The following is a 16,615-nucleotide window of genomic DNA, read 5'->3' as shown; positions in this document are numbered from 1 at the left end:
CATATCAGTGAGCAGTAATGTAACAATGTACTGTACTTCAACTCATATACTTCAACTTACTGTAATATATCCTATTAATATCAAAATCATTTTGGATTTTTACTTAACTAAAAAAAAAAATCATGCTAATAATTTGTTTTTAATCTCTGGTGGTGTTAATATTGTACAATAAGGTATGCAAAAGGCTATTAATACATACAGTCGTCCTTCACTATATTGCGTATTCCCACATTACAGATTTGTTTCTTTTCAAGCATATTCTATAAATTTTTTACTCTAAATTAAACTTTTTAAATCATAGAAATGGATGAATACACTAAAAGATCATTACTACAGTAGTATTGGCCACCAGGGGTGACCAAACCAATCAAAGCACACAGTTCAATATTGTGGCCACTGATTGGCTAAGCCTTAAGAAGCAATACTTTTTGGTTTGAAAAAGTGTAAATGTGACTGAAGGATATTTTTTAATGTCTAAAAGCTCTCATAATGTTAAAGAACTTAAGTTTTTTTTTTTTTTATCATCTCGTTATGAACAAATTCGATTTTTAATTGACTCAGACAACGTGGAAATTAATTTATCACGGTCCCAGAACCAAGTAACATCGGTAAACCAGGGACGACTGCACTGACAAAAGAAACAGAGAACGCAATTCATAATGAGTGTACATTTGTAGAGCACAGTTAAGGATTATAGCTAACGACTTGTCCAGGGAGTATCCCGCCTTCTGGCCGAATGCAGCTGAAAAAGGCTCCAGCACCGTGCGCGAACCCGAGAGAGACAAGCGGTACAAAATGGATGGATGTTTCTCAACTGTGGTCCATATGGGCCCAGGCGGTACTCAGTTGTAATACCCCTTTCCACCACTTGTGGCAGTAATGATATTATCAAAACAACAGATGAAGTCTGAAGCTAAGTCAAAGATGTTTTTATAGTGCAAAAAATATGACTCAAGTGGTGAAGCTATATTTTCATTTGCACTTTAAATTTATTGACAGTCTAGTTATTAAGAAACATTCATTATTATTTAGTTTATTTAGCACAACACAATCGTCTGTCCTTTTTTTTTCAGTCTCCTCATATGCAGTATTTTGAGTCTCCTCTTATGCAGCATATTTGATTAGTGCTTATTAATTTAATCAGCCTGACCTAAGCCTAAAGTTTGTGTTAAATAATATTCTTTGTGATTAACATATGGTTGCATGTCATTTGACAAGTTTGTAAACTGTAAGTAGGTTAGATGTAATTATTGAATACGATAAAAATAAAAAGCAAGATGACAAATTAAGTGTTAATAATTGAGTGGGACCTGGGCCCCTCTGTAGTGGAAAAGTTGGGCGCCAATGTCAAAATGGTTAAGAACCCCTGGTATATAAAGTACTTTCTCTGAAATTTTTGATTGTACAAAATGGAGCCACCACCAGATAAAAATAACTTATTTTTGTCAGAACATCTGGATTTGAAAAGTAATATTCACCAAAAAACTGTGTGCATTCAGACATCGGGTTTCTAAATCAATTCAAAACAACCAGCCAGAGAACATACACTGTCCAACCATTGATCAGCAGATATCATATCACCAAACAATGGGCTGATATACGTTGCCTTGCATCGTTGCTCCATCTTTACATACCTCATTCATCACACTGTAAGCGATACACCGAATTAAGATCAACTGTCAGTGGATACCTTCTGACCACATGCTTTTTGTCCATTTTAATGCAGCAAAGAACCCTCTTCTAATCAATAGAAACAGATCCAGCTAATGTAAAAACAACAACAAAACTGCACACATCCATTAGTAAGTATTAGAACAACACCTGCTTTTGTGAGCTCTAAACTCTAAAACCTTTGCCAGGGTTGTGTGAGGCAATATGGCTATGATAATGCAAAGTAACATAAATCACAACAAAAAAAGGGGATTGTGAACGTTAATGAGACAGGACAGTTTCTAGAATGACAGGCGGAAAGGATTGGCAGGAAATGATAGATGAAGGGTCAAGTCGGAGAAAGACTTCAGTGGTGTTTGGAGTGCAGGCGTACAGGACCGCAGCAGTACACTGCAAAAAGGGTGAAGGGTAAAGGGGGTAAAGAAAAGAACAAATCAAAATTGAGATTTACAAGATTGAAAATAATGCAGAAATGGAATGGAAATGACATCCAGGGGAAAACCTGGAGACAGAAAGAAATAGACCAAAGAGCCAGCCATTAAACTTGAAATGAAAACACTGAACGTACTCTGAAAAAGGGAATATGGCAAAAGCCTGGGAATATACAAATATTTTTGATGCATTATGACCTATACTACATGTTCAACCCCCTTGAACTACTATCAAAACTATCTGAAATAATTTTTTGTTGATGACAACCAGGCTATAGTTCCAAAATGCACCAAACCTTGTTTTCAAATTGTCTAATGTGTAGTAAAATATGTCTCACAGGTATACTTTTGAATACAACCTTATCCTACATAAAAAGCACTCCAGTTAATTAATGTTGACAAAAGCTCTGAGTCCAAAGGATTATAGGTTGCCGTTTATAGACAAGAAGCACCTTGACCACACATGAACCCACTATCAGTAGCTATGTGCACATGGACACATTAATCGGATTAAAAGCCTAACCGGAATAAAAATGCTTCATGTAAACACGGCATTGGGAATATTCTGACCCGATCACTCACGCACGCACGCACGCACGCACGCACGCACGCACGCACGCACGCACGCACGCACGCACGCACGCACGCACACACACACACACACACACACACACACACACACACACACACGCAGACACACGCAGACACACACACACACACACACACACACACACACACACACACACACACACGCAGACACACACACACACACACACACACATTCTGATCAAAACTTAATTCCGATCGAGAAGGGTGGTTTATGCCGAAAGTCATTTGGATTGGAGCACGTGACAACACATCTTCCGAAATTCGGGTTAGAATTATCCTTACTGCGCATGTCTCTGATGTCAGCCATACTTTGGTGGTGGACTAAATTTAAAAGTCTCAGTATGAAGCGATTGTCTTGACGCTGTTTACCCCAATTTAGCATGCACAGAATTAGCGTTAAAATGAGACTAACAAAAACAAAAAGATGGTACGGAGCGTCATGTGTCGATGTAACAATAAAAGAAGGTATATAGTTGTCGTCTTAAAGGGGAACATTATCACCAAACCTATGCAAGCGTCAATATATACCTTGATGTTGCAGAAAAAAGACCATGTATTTTTTTAACCGATTTCCGAAGTCTAAATGGGTGAATTTTGGCAAATTAAACGCCTTTCTGTTTATCGGTCTTTTAGCGATGACGTCAGAACATGACGTCACCGAGGTAACACACCCGCCATTTTCATTTTCACATTACAAACACCGGGTCTCAGCTCTGTTATTTTCCGATTTTCAACTCTTTTTTGGAACCTTGGAGACATCATGCCTCGTCGGTGTGTTGTCGGAGGGTGTAACAACACTAACAGGGAGGGATTCAAGTTGCACCACTGGCAAGAAATCTGCCGCCAGACCCCCATTGAATTTGCCAGAGTGTCTGCACATTTTACCGGTGATGCTAAGACAGACATGGCACAGAGATGTATGGATAACCTGCAGATGCATTTGCAACGATTAAGTCAACGAAATCACAAAGGTGAGTTTTGTTGATGTTGTTGATTTATGTGCTAATCCAACATATTTGGTCACAGCATGACTGCCAGCTAATCGATGCTAAAATGCTATGCTAATCGATGCTAACATGCTATTTACGCTAGCTGTATGTACATTTAATGCGAAACAAACACTTACCAATCGACGGATTTAAGTTGCTCCAGTGTCACAAGATGCGAAAGTCCTGATCGTTTGGTCCGCAGATTTTACCGGCGATGCTAATAAGGCAGCCATGCTATGGGCCACTTCATTAGGTACCCCCATGCTATGGCCGAATAGCGTCAATAGCTATTCGTTCAATAGCTTCAATTTCTTCTTCAATTTTGTTTTCGCTGCCTGCCTCCATACTCCGACCATCTGTTTCAATACATGTGTAATCTGTTGAATCGCTTAAGGCGCTGAAATCCGAGTCTGACTCCGAGCTAATGTCGCTATATCTTGCTGTGGTAACCGCCATGTTGTTTGTATTGGCAGCCCTGTATGACGTCACAGGGAAATGGACAGTCGCATCGCAAATAGCGAAAATTAAGAACTTTCAAACTTTTTTTAGGGATATTCCGGGAGGTGTAAAATTTTGAAAAATACTTCGAAAAATAAAACAAGCCACTGGGAACTGATTTTTATTGTTTTTAACCCTTTTGCAATTGTGATAATGTTCCCCTTTAACGAGCTGTTTTTTTCACGACATTACAGCTACTGTAAGTGCTAACGGCGAGTCTCAAACACATGTACACAATGTTGAAATATAAAGATGCACTGCAACCCATACATAATCACAACATAAAAGGCACAGAACAGCTACATTTCAAAAAGAGAGGTAAGACAAAAGTAGTGAACATATACAAAAAATTATAAATACCATGATAACGTCGGACTAGCAGAAATGCACAGCCATGTTTAATTAAAGTGGAAGTCTCCTGCTTCTTCAGCCCTTGCAGTGAGTGACTTGTCTAAAAGATGGCGCCATAGCGCAAATAATACCACACCTTTCTGTTTGTTAGGTTCTGTCAAAGTTAAGTATTCCAATTTAAGGTGTGTTGCATAAAAATGCACATAATCAGATCTTTTTTTTTGAGGGTCTCTGTACACAGTAACAATCTAATCCGGATGATGATCAGATTAAATAAATGTCCATGTACACATGGCTAACAAGTCAGTCTGCTCCAGTTGAAAATGAAACTATCTGAGAAAAGAGTTAAATATACAGGTGAAAAGACAAAATAATTATGTGAAAGCAAAAAGAAAAGGAAATCTATCTGGCACCTACACTGGGAAGCAGGGTCCTCCTTTTCCATGGTGCTCCGTGAGTAGCGGCTTTTTACGGGATCAAGCGAAGGGGAGTACAGGGGAGGATGTTCCAGGGCTGGGGAACGACGAGGCTTGGGTGGGACTTGCAAATCAGCTGTTCCTTGAGAAACAAGCAATTAGCAAACAAAATCATATTCGATGTACCAATGGTGGACATGGCTTAAAAACCTTCCGACTGAAAGTTGTCAAAAACCTTCCGAAGTAATCATAATCGTCTTTGTTACTGGTTGGCTGAATTCCAATCCTAGTAATTTCTCACTATGCTTGCCAAGGTGTGCTTGTTATATAGCTTAATCCTTAGATTTTTATGTGATTAAAGTTCATGTCTCTTCAAGCAGGTGGGTCTATCTGCACTATGGAGGTACTACTCACTTTCTGTGCAGTGCACAACTAATGTTTTCTGCCTTACATTATTAAAACCTGGCTACATGCAAATCTTGCATGCATACTACAGAATGAACTACCGTATTTTTCGGAATATAAGTCGCAGTTTTTTTCATAGTTTGGCCGGGGGTGCGACGTATACTCCGGAGCGACTTATGTGTGAAATTATTAACATATTACCGTAAAATAGCAAATATTATTTATCTCATTCACGTATGAGACTAGCCGGATGTCAGCAATCGTCACACACACGTCAACCAATGAAAATTCGGCGGAGGCCAGTCATGGCAGAAATGCATTGTGGGAAAAGAAGATGCTGCAGCAATCGTCACACACATGTCAACCAATGAAAATTCGGCGGAGGCGGGTCAAGGCAGAAGTGCATTGTGGGAAAGAAAACGTTACCTGCTACGGTACATTGGCGGTAACTTATAAAAACAAAGGGCTGAACAAAAATGGCACCGAAAAGGAAAGCATATACTGTAGGTTACAAGCTGGAAGTAGTGAAATACACAGCAGGAAACAGCAATCGAGCAACAGAAAGAAAGTCTGGAGTAAACTCCATACCTGCCATCATCCCCTGAGGCTTAACCAAAATACTCCAGCCACTTGACATCTCCGTGAATATGAGCTTTAAGGCATTCCTGCGCATCCTGTGGGAGCAGTGGATGATGGAAGGAGAGCACTGCTTCCCGGCAACCGGGAGAATGCGCCATGCAACTTTTCTGGATGTCATCAGATGGATCGACAAAGCATGGGCTTCAGTGACAACCGAAACCATTCTGTCCGGATTCAGAAAGGCTGGAATAATTGGAACTGCACCTGACGATGACTCTGACGTAAGCGACGTACCGATAGAAGAGGAAGCAGCGCATTGTCTTCCTTTGGAGTTGGCAGAATTGTTTAGAAGCGACAGCGAAAACGAAGATTTCATGGGATTTAGTGATCAGGAGTGACAGATTGTTTGGTAAATGTGTAGCATGTTCTATATGTTATAGTTATTTGAATGACTCTTACCATAATGTGTTATGTTAACATATCAGGCACATTCTCAGTTGGTTATTTATGTGTCATATAACATTCTGTTGTTCAGTATTCTTTATTTATTTTAAATTGCCTTTCAAATGTCTGTTCTTGTTGGATTTTATCTAATAAATTTCTTCCAAAAATGCGACTTATACTCCAGTGCCACGTATATGTTTTTTTCCTTCTTTTTAATGCATTTTCGGCAGGTGCGATTTATACTCCGGTGCGACTTATACTCCGAAAAATACGGTAAATCAAAATCCGAACGGGCAGGAGGTCGACAAAACCATTTTTGTGGTTTATTTGGAAAGGAAGGCTTTCTGTCCTATATACTTTGTGGGCCCTATTTTTCCATGTGCTTGAATGAAAAAAGGTGCACAACTGCGTTCATTCTGGCTGCGCAAAATTCTCCACCGCGACTTAAGTGATGTGCTCCTTCATCCTAGATACGCAGTCTGGGTGGAGTAACCTTTAAATGTGGCCGTTCCTGTCAAATCTGGTGTTACGCGTATTCTCCCGTCAACTTCAGTACTTTTGTTCGTACTCTCCTCTGAGGCTGGAATAAGTCCAGCACCCTGGTAAGTTGAAACAACATATCAAAAATCTAAATGCACATCGTTGTCTTGTGGGTGTGACCACAGCAGAAGGGGGCTGCCCGTATATAATAACAATAATAATAATAATAATAATAATAATACATTTCACTTATAAGGTGCCTTTTTGGGCACTCAAGGAAACTGTACAAAGTCAAAACAATAAAATCAATCGGATAAAATCTACAACAAAAATTCATAAGATTTACAATGAATAAGCAGACATGAATAGGTGTGTTTTGAGTCTTGATTTGAAGAGGGATATTGAGTCTATGTTACGAAGGTCTGGTGGTAATGAGTTCCAAAGATGAGGGCCTGAGCGGCGGAAAGCTCGGGCACCCACGGTGGAGAGTTTATATAAGGGGACAGAGAGATGGATGGATGCAGAGGATCTTTGGGAGCGTGAGGGCGTGGCGACATGGAGCAAGTCAGAGAGATATGACGGAGAAAGGTTATGGATAGCTTTGAAAGTGAGGAGAATGATTTTAAATTGGATATGGTGTTTGATAGGTAGCCAGTGGAGTTGCTGCAGACCAGGGGTGATGTACTGGATTGAAGGGGCTCTGGTGATTATCCGGGCTGCAGAGTTCTGGAGAAGTTGAAGTTTGTGAAGTGGCTTTTGAGGGAGACCAAACAGGAGAAAGTTGCAGTAGTCCAGGCGAGAGGTGACCAGGCTATGGACTAATATGGCAGCAGTATGAGGGGCTAGGAATGGGCGAAGTCGATTAATGTTTCGTAGATCAAAGTAAGCGGACCGGGTAATGTTTATGTGGGCTTGAAAAGAGAGTGTGCTGTCGAGGATGACACCCAGACTCTTGACTTGAGAGGAAGGTGAGACAGAGGAATTGCCAAGAGTAACAGACAAGCTGTTGGTTTTGGCTTGAATGGATTTTGTACCTACAAGTAAGATTTGGGTTTTATTACTATTGAGTTGAAGGAAATTGGATGAAAACCACTGCTTGAGTTCACTGAGGCAGTCAGTAGGGGAGGAAAGAGAAAGAGAAGCAGTTGGTTTGGTTGAGACGTAGAGCTGGGTGTCATCCTCATAACACAGAACATGTATTTTAAATTTACGGATATATCTGCTGTGTTTACATTTTTCTGGTACAAATGGACGTAATGATTTCATTTGGACCGTAATCATTGAATATTGACTATTTAATATAAAATACATTCATACATACATACATACATATATTGTAGCATGTATCAAATGATTTGATAGATTTTTGGACAGTTGGACAGTCAAACTGTCTTGCTCCACCGCACAAGCACACAAAAACAGCTGTCAAGCCCCTCTGACGCGTCACTGCTTCACAAACGTTTGTACGAAACAGATCTCTTATCACCACAAATAAAATCAGGTTAAGATAAGTTAAAGTTTAATCCAAAGATTATCATTATTCACATCCAGCCAGGAAGAAGCTGTTGTAGCGTGCATACATACCATCACCATGGCAACACACGTTCATGTGACAAACACTGCCTGGATTAAGATGGCCATTTGAAATTTACAGTTTTATCTTTTTCACAATTAGTAATGAGCCGGGAGAATACGAATAGAAAGAACGTGCATGACTTGAAGCACATTAAAAAAAACACCTCAGTGCAATTGGGAGAATAGGGCCCTTAACAGTAACTGGGTAAAAGGTGAACCCATCTGCTGGTTGATTGGAATGGTGCCATTAAAGCCTTCTGAAATGTGTCCATGTGGCTTTTACCTAACAAAAAAGTTGAACTTGATGAAAAACAAATCCATTCATATGATTTACAGTTCATACAGGGGCAACAAGGCAATTCTGTAAGACAGCATTACTCATATAGAGCGAGCACACTTCCCACATGGGTTTGCAATACATCATTGTGCTGTCTTAGTCAGCGTATACTGTTGATGTGCTACTTAATCTCTTCACTACATTGTATACAAAAAGGCGGAACTGAAACAACATACAGTACTATGGACTAAGATGACGAACTACTCTATCATAACCCAAACATGTTCACAAGCAAGGTGAAAATGAAGTAATGTTTTGCATGCGAGTATAACTGCTGTCAACTCAGTATAAACAAATACACAATGTGATGTAATGTATCTGCCCAGACAATGGGTCACTTTATAATGTACATGGCTTTATGGCGTAACATGAATTTGAATACATTCATTCTCTGCTAAACGTGAACCGTTAAAAAGTTTACCGTTGTTCCAAACTTGCCTACTATGCTTTCCACAGTGAATTTATGAAGAGGTAAAAGATGACACTTTCAGCAGGCAACAAAAAGCTAAGAGTAAATATGTATCAATGATCGACATGATGTCCGTTCTTTTCCAGTCTAATACACTAACTCTATTATCTGTTATCCGTCCATCCTGTTTCTATCCTTCTCCTCAACCAGCTCTCCCTTTAAACGCCTCTAAAAAACCTGCCGTTAATACCCTTTTCTCCTCCTGCAGCCTAAACCTTCCCATGCCCCATACTTTGAACTCTCTGGCTCTCTCACCTTCCTCAACCATTTTCTGAGGTTTACAACTCTATCATCTCTTCCTCCTACAGGCATGACAGACGTCTGCTGCAATCTCACTCTGCTACCAGTAAATACCTGATCAATAAGGGGCTAGCTGAAGTTCACGCAGATCCTGTTTAAATCTGTGATGGATGTGTTGGTCTTTGTATCTGCTAGCTTTGAAGGATTATGTGAGTGCCTACATGCATATAGGAGTGAGATGCAAAGAGAGGAAAGAGATAGATGAAAAGAAGGGATTGAAAGCTAGGGCAAGAGTAAAGGACGGCACTGTTTCAAAAATATAAAAAACAGCTCCACTTGTTCCTAGACTTGAAGCATGACATGAGCACACACACACTCACCTTTCAACCAGGTTATTATTATTGCACTTCTAAAATGTTGCTGCAGCTTGACAGCTCCGCAGTTTTGAGAGCAGTGTCATTCTAAACGAGGGGGAACTATCCAGGCAACATTTGACCTAACAATTGTTTACATTCACTGTAAATAAACAACCAGATTAATTTCGTTTGAAAATGCAAATAAATTTGTCGACAGTCATAACATTATTACCCGTGTTATTCCAGAGTGACACGAGTCAGCACCGCCATTCGCATTAACATCGCGGGTGAAAATATGTAAAGTGTGGGAATATTTTCTCTTACACTTGTTAAAAACACGAATACCTTGCTCATTTTGCAAAGCAGACGTTGTTTTAAAAACACTATATCTGTGATACGCGAGCATTTAAAGCGGATAAATGTCGGACATCTGCAGGATGCGGTCTCAACTTATTAAGATTGTGTGAATAACTGATTTAACTATCATTTTACCCAAAGTCCGCCAGCTATACTTTGTCTAAGAAAGAAAGGCACAATAACAAACATGAATCGCACACACGCGAACACACAAGCACACACCAGTTTGCCAGCATCGTAAGATTAAACATACCGTACAATCTATCAGACAGCTAAGCTTTCACTGTTATGCTGATGACACCCAACTTTACATGCCCCTAAAGCTGACCAACACGCCGGACTGTAGTCAGTTGGAAGCGTGTCTTAATGAAATTAAACAATGGATGTCCGCTAACTTTTTGCAACTTAATGCCAAAAAAACGGAAATGCTGATTATCGGTCCTGCTAGACACCGACCTCTATTTAATAATACAACTTTAACATTTGACAACCAAATAATAAAACAAGGTGACTCTGTAAAAAATCTGGGTATTATCTTCGACCCAACTCTCTCCTTTGAGTCACACATTAAAAGCGTTACTAAAACGGCCTTCTTTCATCTCCGTAATATCGCTAAAATTCGCTCCATTTTGTCCACTAAAGACGCCGAGATCATTATCCATGCGTTTGTTACGTCTCGTCTCGATTACTGTAACGTATTATTTTCGGGTCTCCCAATGTCTAGCATTAAAAGATTACAGTTGGTACAAAATGCGGCTGCTAGACTTTTGACAAGAACAAGAAAGTTTGATCACATTACGCCTGTACTGGCTCACCTGCACTGGCTTCCTGTGCACTTAAGATGTGACTTTAAGGTTTTACTACTTACGTATAAAATACTACACGGTCTAGCTCCAGCCTATCTTGCCGATTGTATTGTACCGTATGTCCCGGCAAGAAATCTGCGTTCAAAAGACTCCGGCTTATTAGTGATTCCTAGAGCTCAAAAAAAGTCTGCGGGCTATAGAGCGTTTTCCGTTCGGGCTCCAGTACTCTGGAATGCCCTCCCGGTAACAGTTCGAGATGCTACCTCAGTAGAAGCATTTAAGTCTCATCTTAAAACTCATCTGTATACTCTAGCCTTTAAATAGACCTCCTTTTTAGACCAGTTGATCTGCCGCTTCTTTTCTTTCTCCTATGTCCCCCCCTCCCTTGTGGAGGGGGTCCGGTCCGATGACCATGGATGAAGTACTGGCTGTCCAGAGTCGAGACCCAGGATGGACCGCTCGTCGGGACCCAGGATGGACCGCTCGCCTGTATCGGTTGGGGACATCTCTACGCTGCTGATCCGCTCGAGATGGTTTCCTGTGGACGGGACTCTCGCTGCTGTCTTGGAGCCACTGTGGATTGAACTTTCGCAGTATCATGTTGGACCCGCTCGACATCCATTGCTTTCGGTCCCCTAGAGGGGGGGGGTTGCCCACATCTGAGGTCCTCTCCAAGGTTTCTCATAGTCAGCATTGTCGCTGGCGTCCCACTGAATGTGAATTCTCCCTGCCCACTGGGTGTGAGTTTTCCTTGCCCTTTTGTGGGTTCTTCCGAGGATGTTGTAGTCGTAATGATTTGTGCAGTCCTTTGAGACATTTGTGATTTGGGGCTATATAAATAAACATTGATTGATTGAATTGTAAAGAATAAATCAATCATACAATTATATGCACTATTAGATTGCTTAAAATGCCAGGAATTAACCCATCATCAATAGTGTATCAGTGCACGGCTTTTTAAACATCACAAACTGCATGTTTCTTTTTGAGCAAGTTAGTTTTTTTGTTTTATTGATTGATTGTTTTATCATTTGTTCTTATTGCTATTTTAACTTTTTTTAATACATAGATATAAAAAAAATGTTTTGTTTTGCACTTTTCCTGTCCTTACTTTTAAATGGACAAAAGTAATTCATATTAATTAGTAATAATTTAATAGTTATTTACATTTTTGTAACAGCCTAACTTACAATGTAGTTACAGTATAAATAAATATTTATAAATAAATTCGTCACTTTTTTATCGGTGAGCACATGCCTCGTTAATGGCTAAATTAGTTTAGAGCTGCTGAATATGTGTACACTTCATAATACGACTATTCATTAAGATATTCGATGACTAGTCGACTACCAAAATAGTCAAAACCATCAGTTGCAGCCCAAATGTGCATTTATGACAAGAGACTGAAAATTTAAATGTGTCCATGTGCACATCAACAAGCATGAGTACCTTCATTCAGTATGTGTACATTTCTGCCAAGTGATATGAGCTACAAGTATGGTCGCGGAGAGAATCATGCTTGTAAATTGAGGTACCTCTGTATTCTGGGCTTGACCTGTTTTGAAAGTGTTTCTACTGCCTGCATCTTGAATCCAACAGTAAACATGACAGTGAGTAAAATGTCAATCATCTTGGGATCACTATTGTTAAAAATATTCAATCGTGACCAAATTTTAGGACAAAACAACAATTCTACATAAAATAAGCACTGATATTTACCCATTTCGCTGTGTCTGTTCTCAGCTCCATCCACTTTAGGATTGAGGAATGACTCATTCTCTGTCCTAGAGATGCTAGTTGAAGCTGGCACCAATTTGCTGGACACATCGAGTTCCCTTATTTTCTTTATGGAGGTATTTGCAGGGGCTTGGGTCGGCACTGATCCGCTTGCATTGCTGCTGGTCCGCGTACTATAGTGGGATAGAGTGTCATCCGTGTCAAGATCGGAGTCATCAGGGCTCCGGCTGACTTCAGAGCTGGAGTCCTGAATAACTTTGCTGTCAGAAGTGCTGCTGCTTGGGGTTGGGGAGCCACCTTTAGGGGTAACGGTGAAGCTAGATGGGGAATGAACTTGAATCCTCAGGGATTGTGGCCTCACTGTTGATACAGTGGTGGAAGTGGCGGTGGTTGACTGGGTCATGTTGGCACGGAAGGCTGGAGAAGTTTTTACACTTGCATGGTTAACAGGTGTGAGCGTAGAAAAAGCAGATGCTTCTAAAACATCTGGGGTGATGGAACCTGGAGTGGAAGGAGGAGATGGAGCTTTTCTTTTCCTTTGCTGACTTTCTGAGCCATTGACTGTCTGATGGAAAACAAAATGGAAAAAAGCAAAGATTGTTTGGTGAAAATAAATGTTAGTAGACACCTACTTGTTTGTGTTTGTGTGCGTGCACTTTTTATCCATATATTTCAGCCTGTCAAATAATACTGTCAAGAGTGAACTACGGAGTAATTAATTCCAAGTGGAGTTTTGGCTAGCATCTGCAATTCACAACGCCAGCATTCCTCTTAAATTATCCAACAACAAACATTATAATGTCTGTCAGTAATACAATTCATTTGATAAAGGAGTTCTTTGCATCACTATCATTTATTTTAAAACTGTGAAACACGTGTTTGTTCTGAGACACAGAGGGTCTTACTGAAATGTAATGCACTCCGCTGAATGACCTATTTTAATATTTAATCACAATCACATCAGGGTCCTTGACAGCCCACTGACATCTGAGATAGAATCAAAAGTATGTATTTTCTCCTCAACAAGTGCAAACATAAATGAAAAGTGGATAGCAGACTTTTATATCATCCACTGGTAAGAGACAAAATGTAAAATTATATCAAGACATTAGAATTTGCCGAAACATGCATTCTGTTGGTGTTCTGTCAAAACAAAATTGACTAAAAGCAACAATTCATGACTGTACCAATGATTACAAACAATGTTAAAACAAAAGTAGAACAAAAAAGAAAGAGCAAAGGAAAACTATGAAGCTAAGGCACACATGTTGAATCATCTTCACTTGACTATGAATCAAAATATAAACGCTACAGGCAGGTTTTGATAGCGAAAGTGTCTAAGAAATCCGATTTACTGCCACAGAATTGTACTCTTTAATGCAGAACACCAAGGACATGCCTGGAGCTGCAATTAGTGTTACATCATGTAACAGAACAACATGAGGAAGATCAGTGCTATTTTGTGTTTTTTTCAGGTTTGTTTTATTTTGCAGTTAACCCATGAACTCAATGGACTAACTGCATGGCATGTTATGTAAATGTAAATGCCCCCAACTGGTCGTCTTTCTACTCTTCCACGGTCCCCCACTTTGCCTCACTGACATTCTTACAGTCACATACCAGTGGATGTGGGCCAAAGTTGAAGCTGAAATGGGTGACTGACTTTCCAATGAAGACAAATGTGTGTATGTGGAGTGTGCACACGCATGTGTGCAAGCATGCTATTTTTTAATATATTCCCTGCAGAGTGAAACATAAGCTGCAACCCAGCCCTGCTTATGAAAGGAACAGATCAGCGAGCATGCACACACACAAACACGTTCCTTGCACACTTGGACATATTCACACAAATAGCACATGGACATACACACAAGAGCGAACGGTGCAGTTCATATCCCAGGCTGAGTGCATGAGTAGATAAAGGGATCGTTAAAGGCATCAAGGTTAAGAGAGACTACGCTCATTGGCTGACTGGCGCCATGACTTGCAGAATAACACATTTTAAGATTATGTTGTTAGTGACTGAAAAACTTTCCCTGAATGTATTACAGTTTATCACATTCAAGGTCACATGCATATGATATAATGTGTAGCAGCCTTTTGAGGCACCGTGTTTGTGTAATGTTTGGACCAGCTTGAACAAGCCTTGTGCAAATTAGGAAAGCTATATTTAACAGTGCAAGATTCAACTTTTAGCGGATGGAAAAATAACATTTTATTTGAAGCTAAGAGAAACAAAAGAGGCAGCCACTGAAGTAACGCCTCAAGTTAACCTTCTCTGATGACTACATTTGTGATTGTTGTGTCAAATCAGTAGTCTTGGTGGATCCTTAGGTAATCAAAATTTAAAAAATTATAAATACAATTTCGTATATTTAGTACAGCTGCCCAAAAAAAACAGCAACAAAGACTCATAAATAATCATCAATGCTAGTGGCTATCAACTATTCTTGATCAAATATCCCATCCTCTCAAACAGAAGTGCAAAAATACCTACAAGGAAAGATTTACTTACTGTTTTTTGAGTAATTCACAACTGGTTTGAAGTTGCAATTGTTTTCATTAAAGTGCAATTGGAAAACATAATGTGAGGACATATTTTAAAAAGATATGGGTCTTTATGCACAGGCAATTAGAAAGGCCTTGTCAAGGGAGTTTGGCATGTCTATTAAATTTTCCACTCCATGGCTTGAGTGGCATAGGGCCCCATGTTGGAGCATGTTGATCAGATCGGACCACCCATGGAGGCTTCAACCTGGTGGCGTGACCATTCATCGGTTGTTTTGAGGCGCTTTTGACGGGTGACGGGCTTTGTAACAGGGCAACAACATTACGGCGCTGATGTGGAATGTGCAATAAGAGTATGTGCGTTCATGACAAGAGGCTTACAATGTAAATGTGTGCATGTGCACATCAACATGCATGAGTACCTTCATATGTGCATGTGTATGTGTGCACATTTCTCAGATAATAATAAAAGATGATCTGCCTCTACACAGTTAGGGCACTAAGGTCAAAACCATTGTAACAGTAGACAGCAGGACAGTTAGCATGCGTATGGGTCATTGTGTGTATGTGGTATATTATGGCCGCGTGCATGTGCATCTTTGACAAAAATATTTACTGTTAAATGTGTTAACAATATGTCTGGAAATGATTGGTAAAAAGAGACTAAAACCAAGAACTAGGAGACACATGGCTGACCCAGTTTCATTCACTTTGTCCTACTAACCCACTCTTTAAGAGATGACAGGTTTTCCAACAAGTATTGTGTAGTCAGGCATAGCATATACCAGAAACTGAAAAGTAAGTACACTTATTTTTAGTTGTTTTTTAATCATTGATGGTGCATCATTTTTATTATTTAAGAGTGGTCATAATATGATAACTAATACATAATCAAGTATCATAATAAACTTAGTCAAAGGTTACCAAGTACATGCATCCATGAATGCATATTGTCCTGGCTGGTGTAACACAAATTTATAAAGGTTGAAACGCAAACAGACCTTGTCACTCAAGTGGATTTTCGAGACAACATTTTTCATGGTCAGTGTTTTAAAAATAGAAATCTTATAGTGTCTACTTGCTTTAGTCACTACAACCATGAGACCAAACATACAGTACAAAGGACATTACCAAACATAACTATTTTTTATCACTTAGTAGCCAAATCTAAACTAGATTATTTGCTACAGTCAAAAAAAATTAAACGGACTGTCAAAAGATTATTAGATTATAATCTATTAGATTCAACAACATTTTACTTATCTCCATTCACACTATTAATAATGTAATGAAATATTACATACTAATATTTTTCTCACCGGTTGCAGCGAGAGAACATGCAAAACAGTTAAGTATT

The 16,615-nt window shown here is 39.6% G+C and overlaps 1 protein-coding gene across 6 annotated transcripts in view; it reads right to left on the bottom strand.

Moving 5' to 3' along the window:
• cobl (cordon-bleu WH2 repeat protein) overlaps nt 1–16,615 on the bottom strand; it is a 111,186-nt gene that overhangs the window by 27,888 nt on the left and 66,683 nt on the right. For 4 of the 6 annotated variants that reach the window (XM_061916212.1, XM_061916216.1, XM_061916218.1 and 1 more), the window contains 2 exons: nt 12,733–13,315; nt 4,967–5,107 (listed from right to left, as the gene is read on the bottom strand). In XM_061916212.1, the coding sequence (XP_061772196.1) occupies nt 4,967–5,107; nt 12,733–13,315 (724 nt within the window). The remainder of the gene's footprint in view (nt 1–4,966; nt 5,108–12,732; nt 13,316–16,615) is intronic. The other 2 variants (XM_061916213.1, XM_061916217.1) reach the window with 2 other exon arrangements.

Source organism: Nerophis ophidion, linkage group LG11 (assembly GCF_033978795.1).
Source record: "Nerophis ophidion isolate RoL-2023_Sa linkage group LG11, RoL_Noph_v1.0, whole genome shotgun sequence".
Classification (NCBI taxonomy): domain Eukaryota; kingdom Metazoa; phylum Chordata; class Actinopteri; order Syngnathiformes; family Syngnathidae; genus Nerophis; species Nerophis ophidion.
This window is presented reverse-complemented; position numbering and strand designations above follow the sequence as displayed.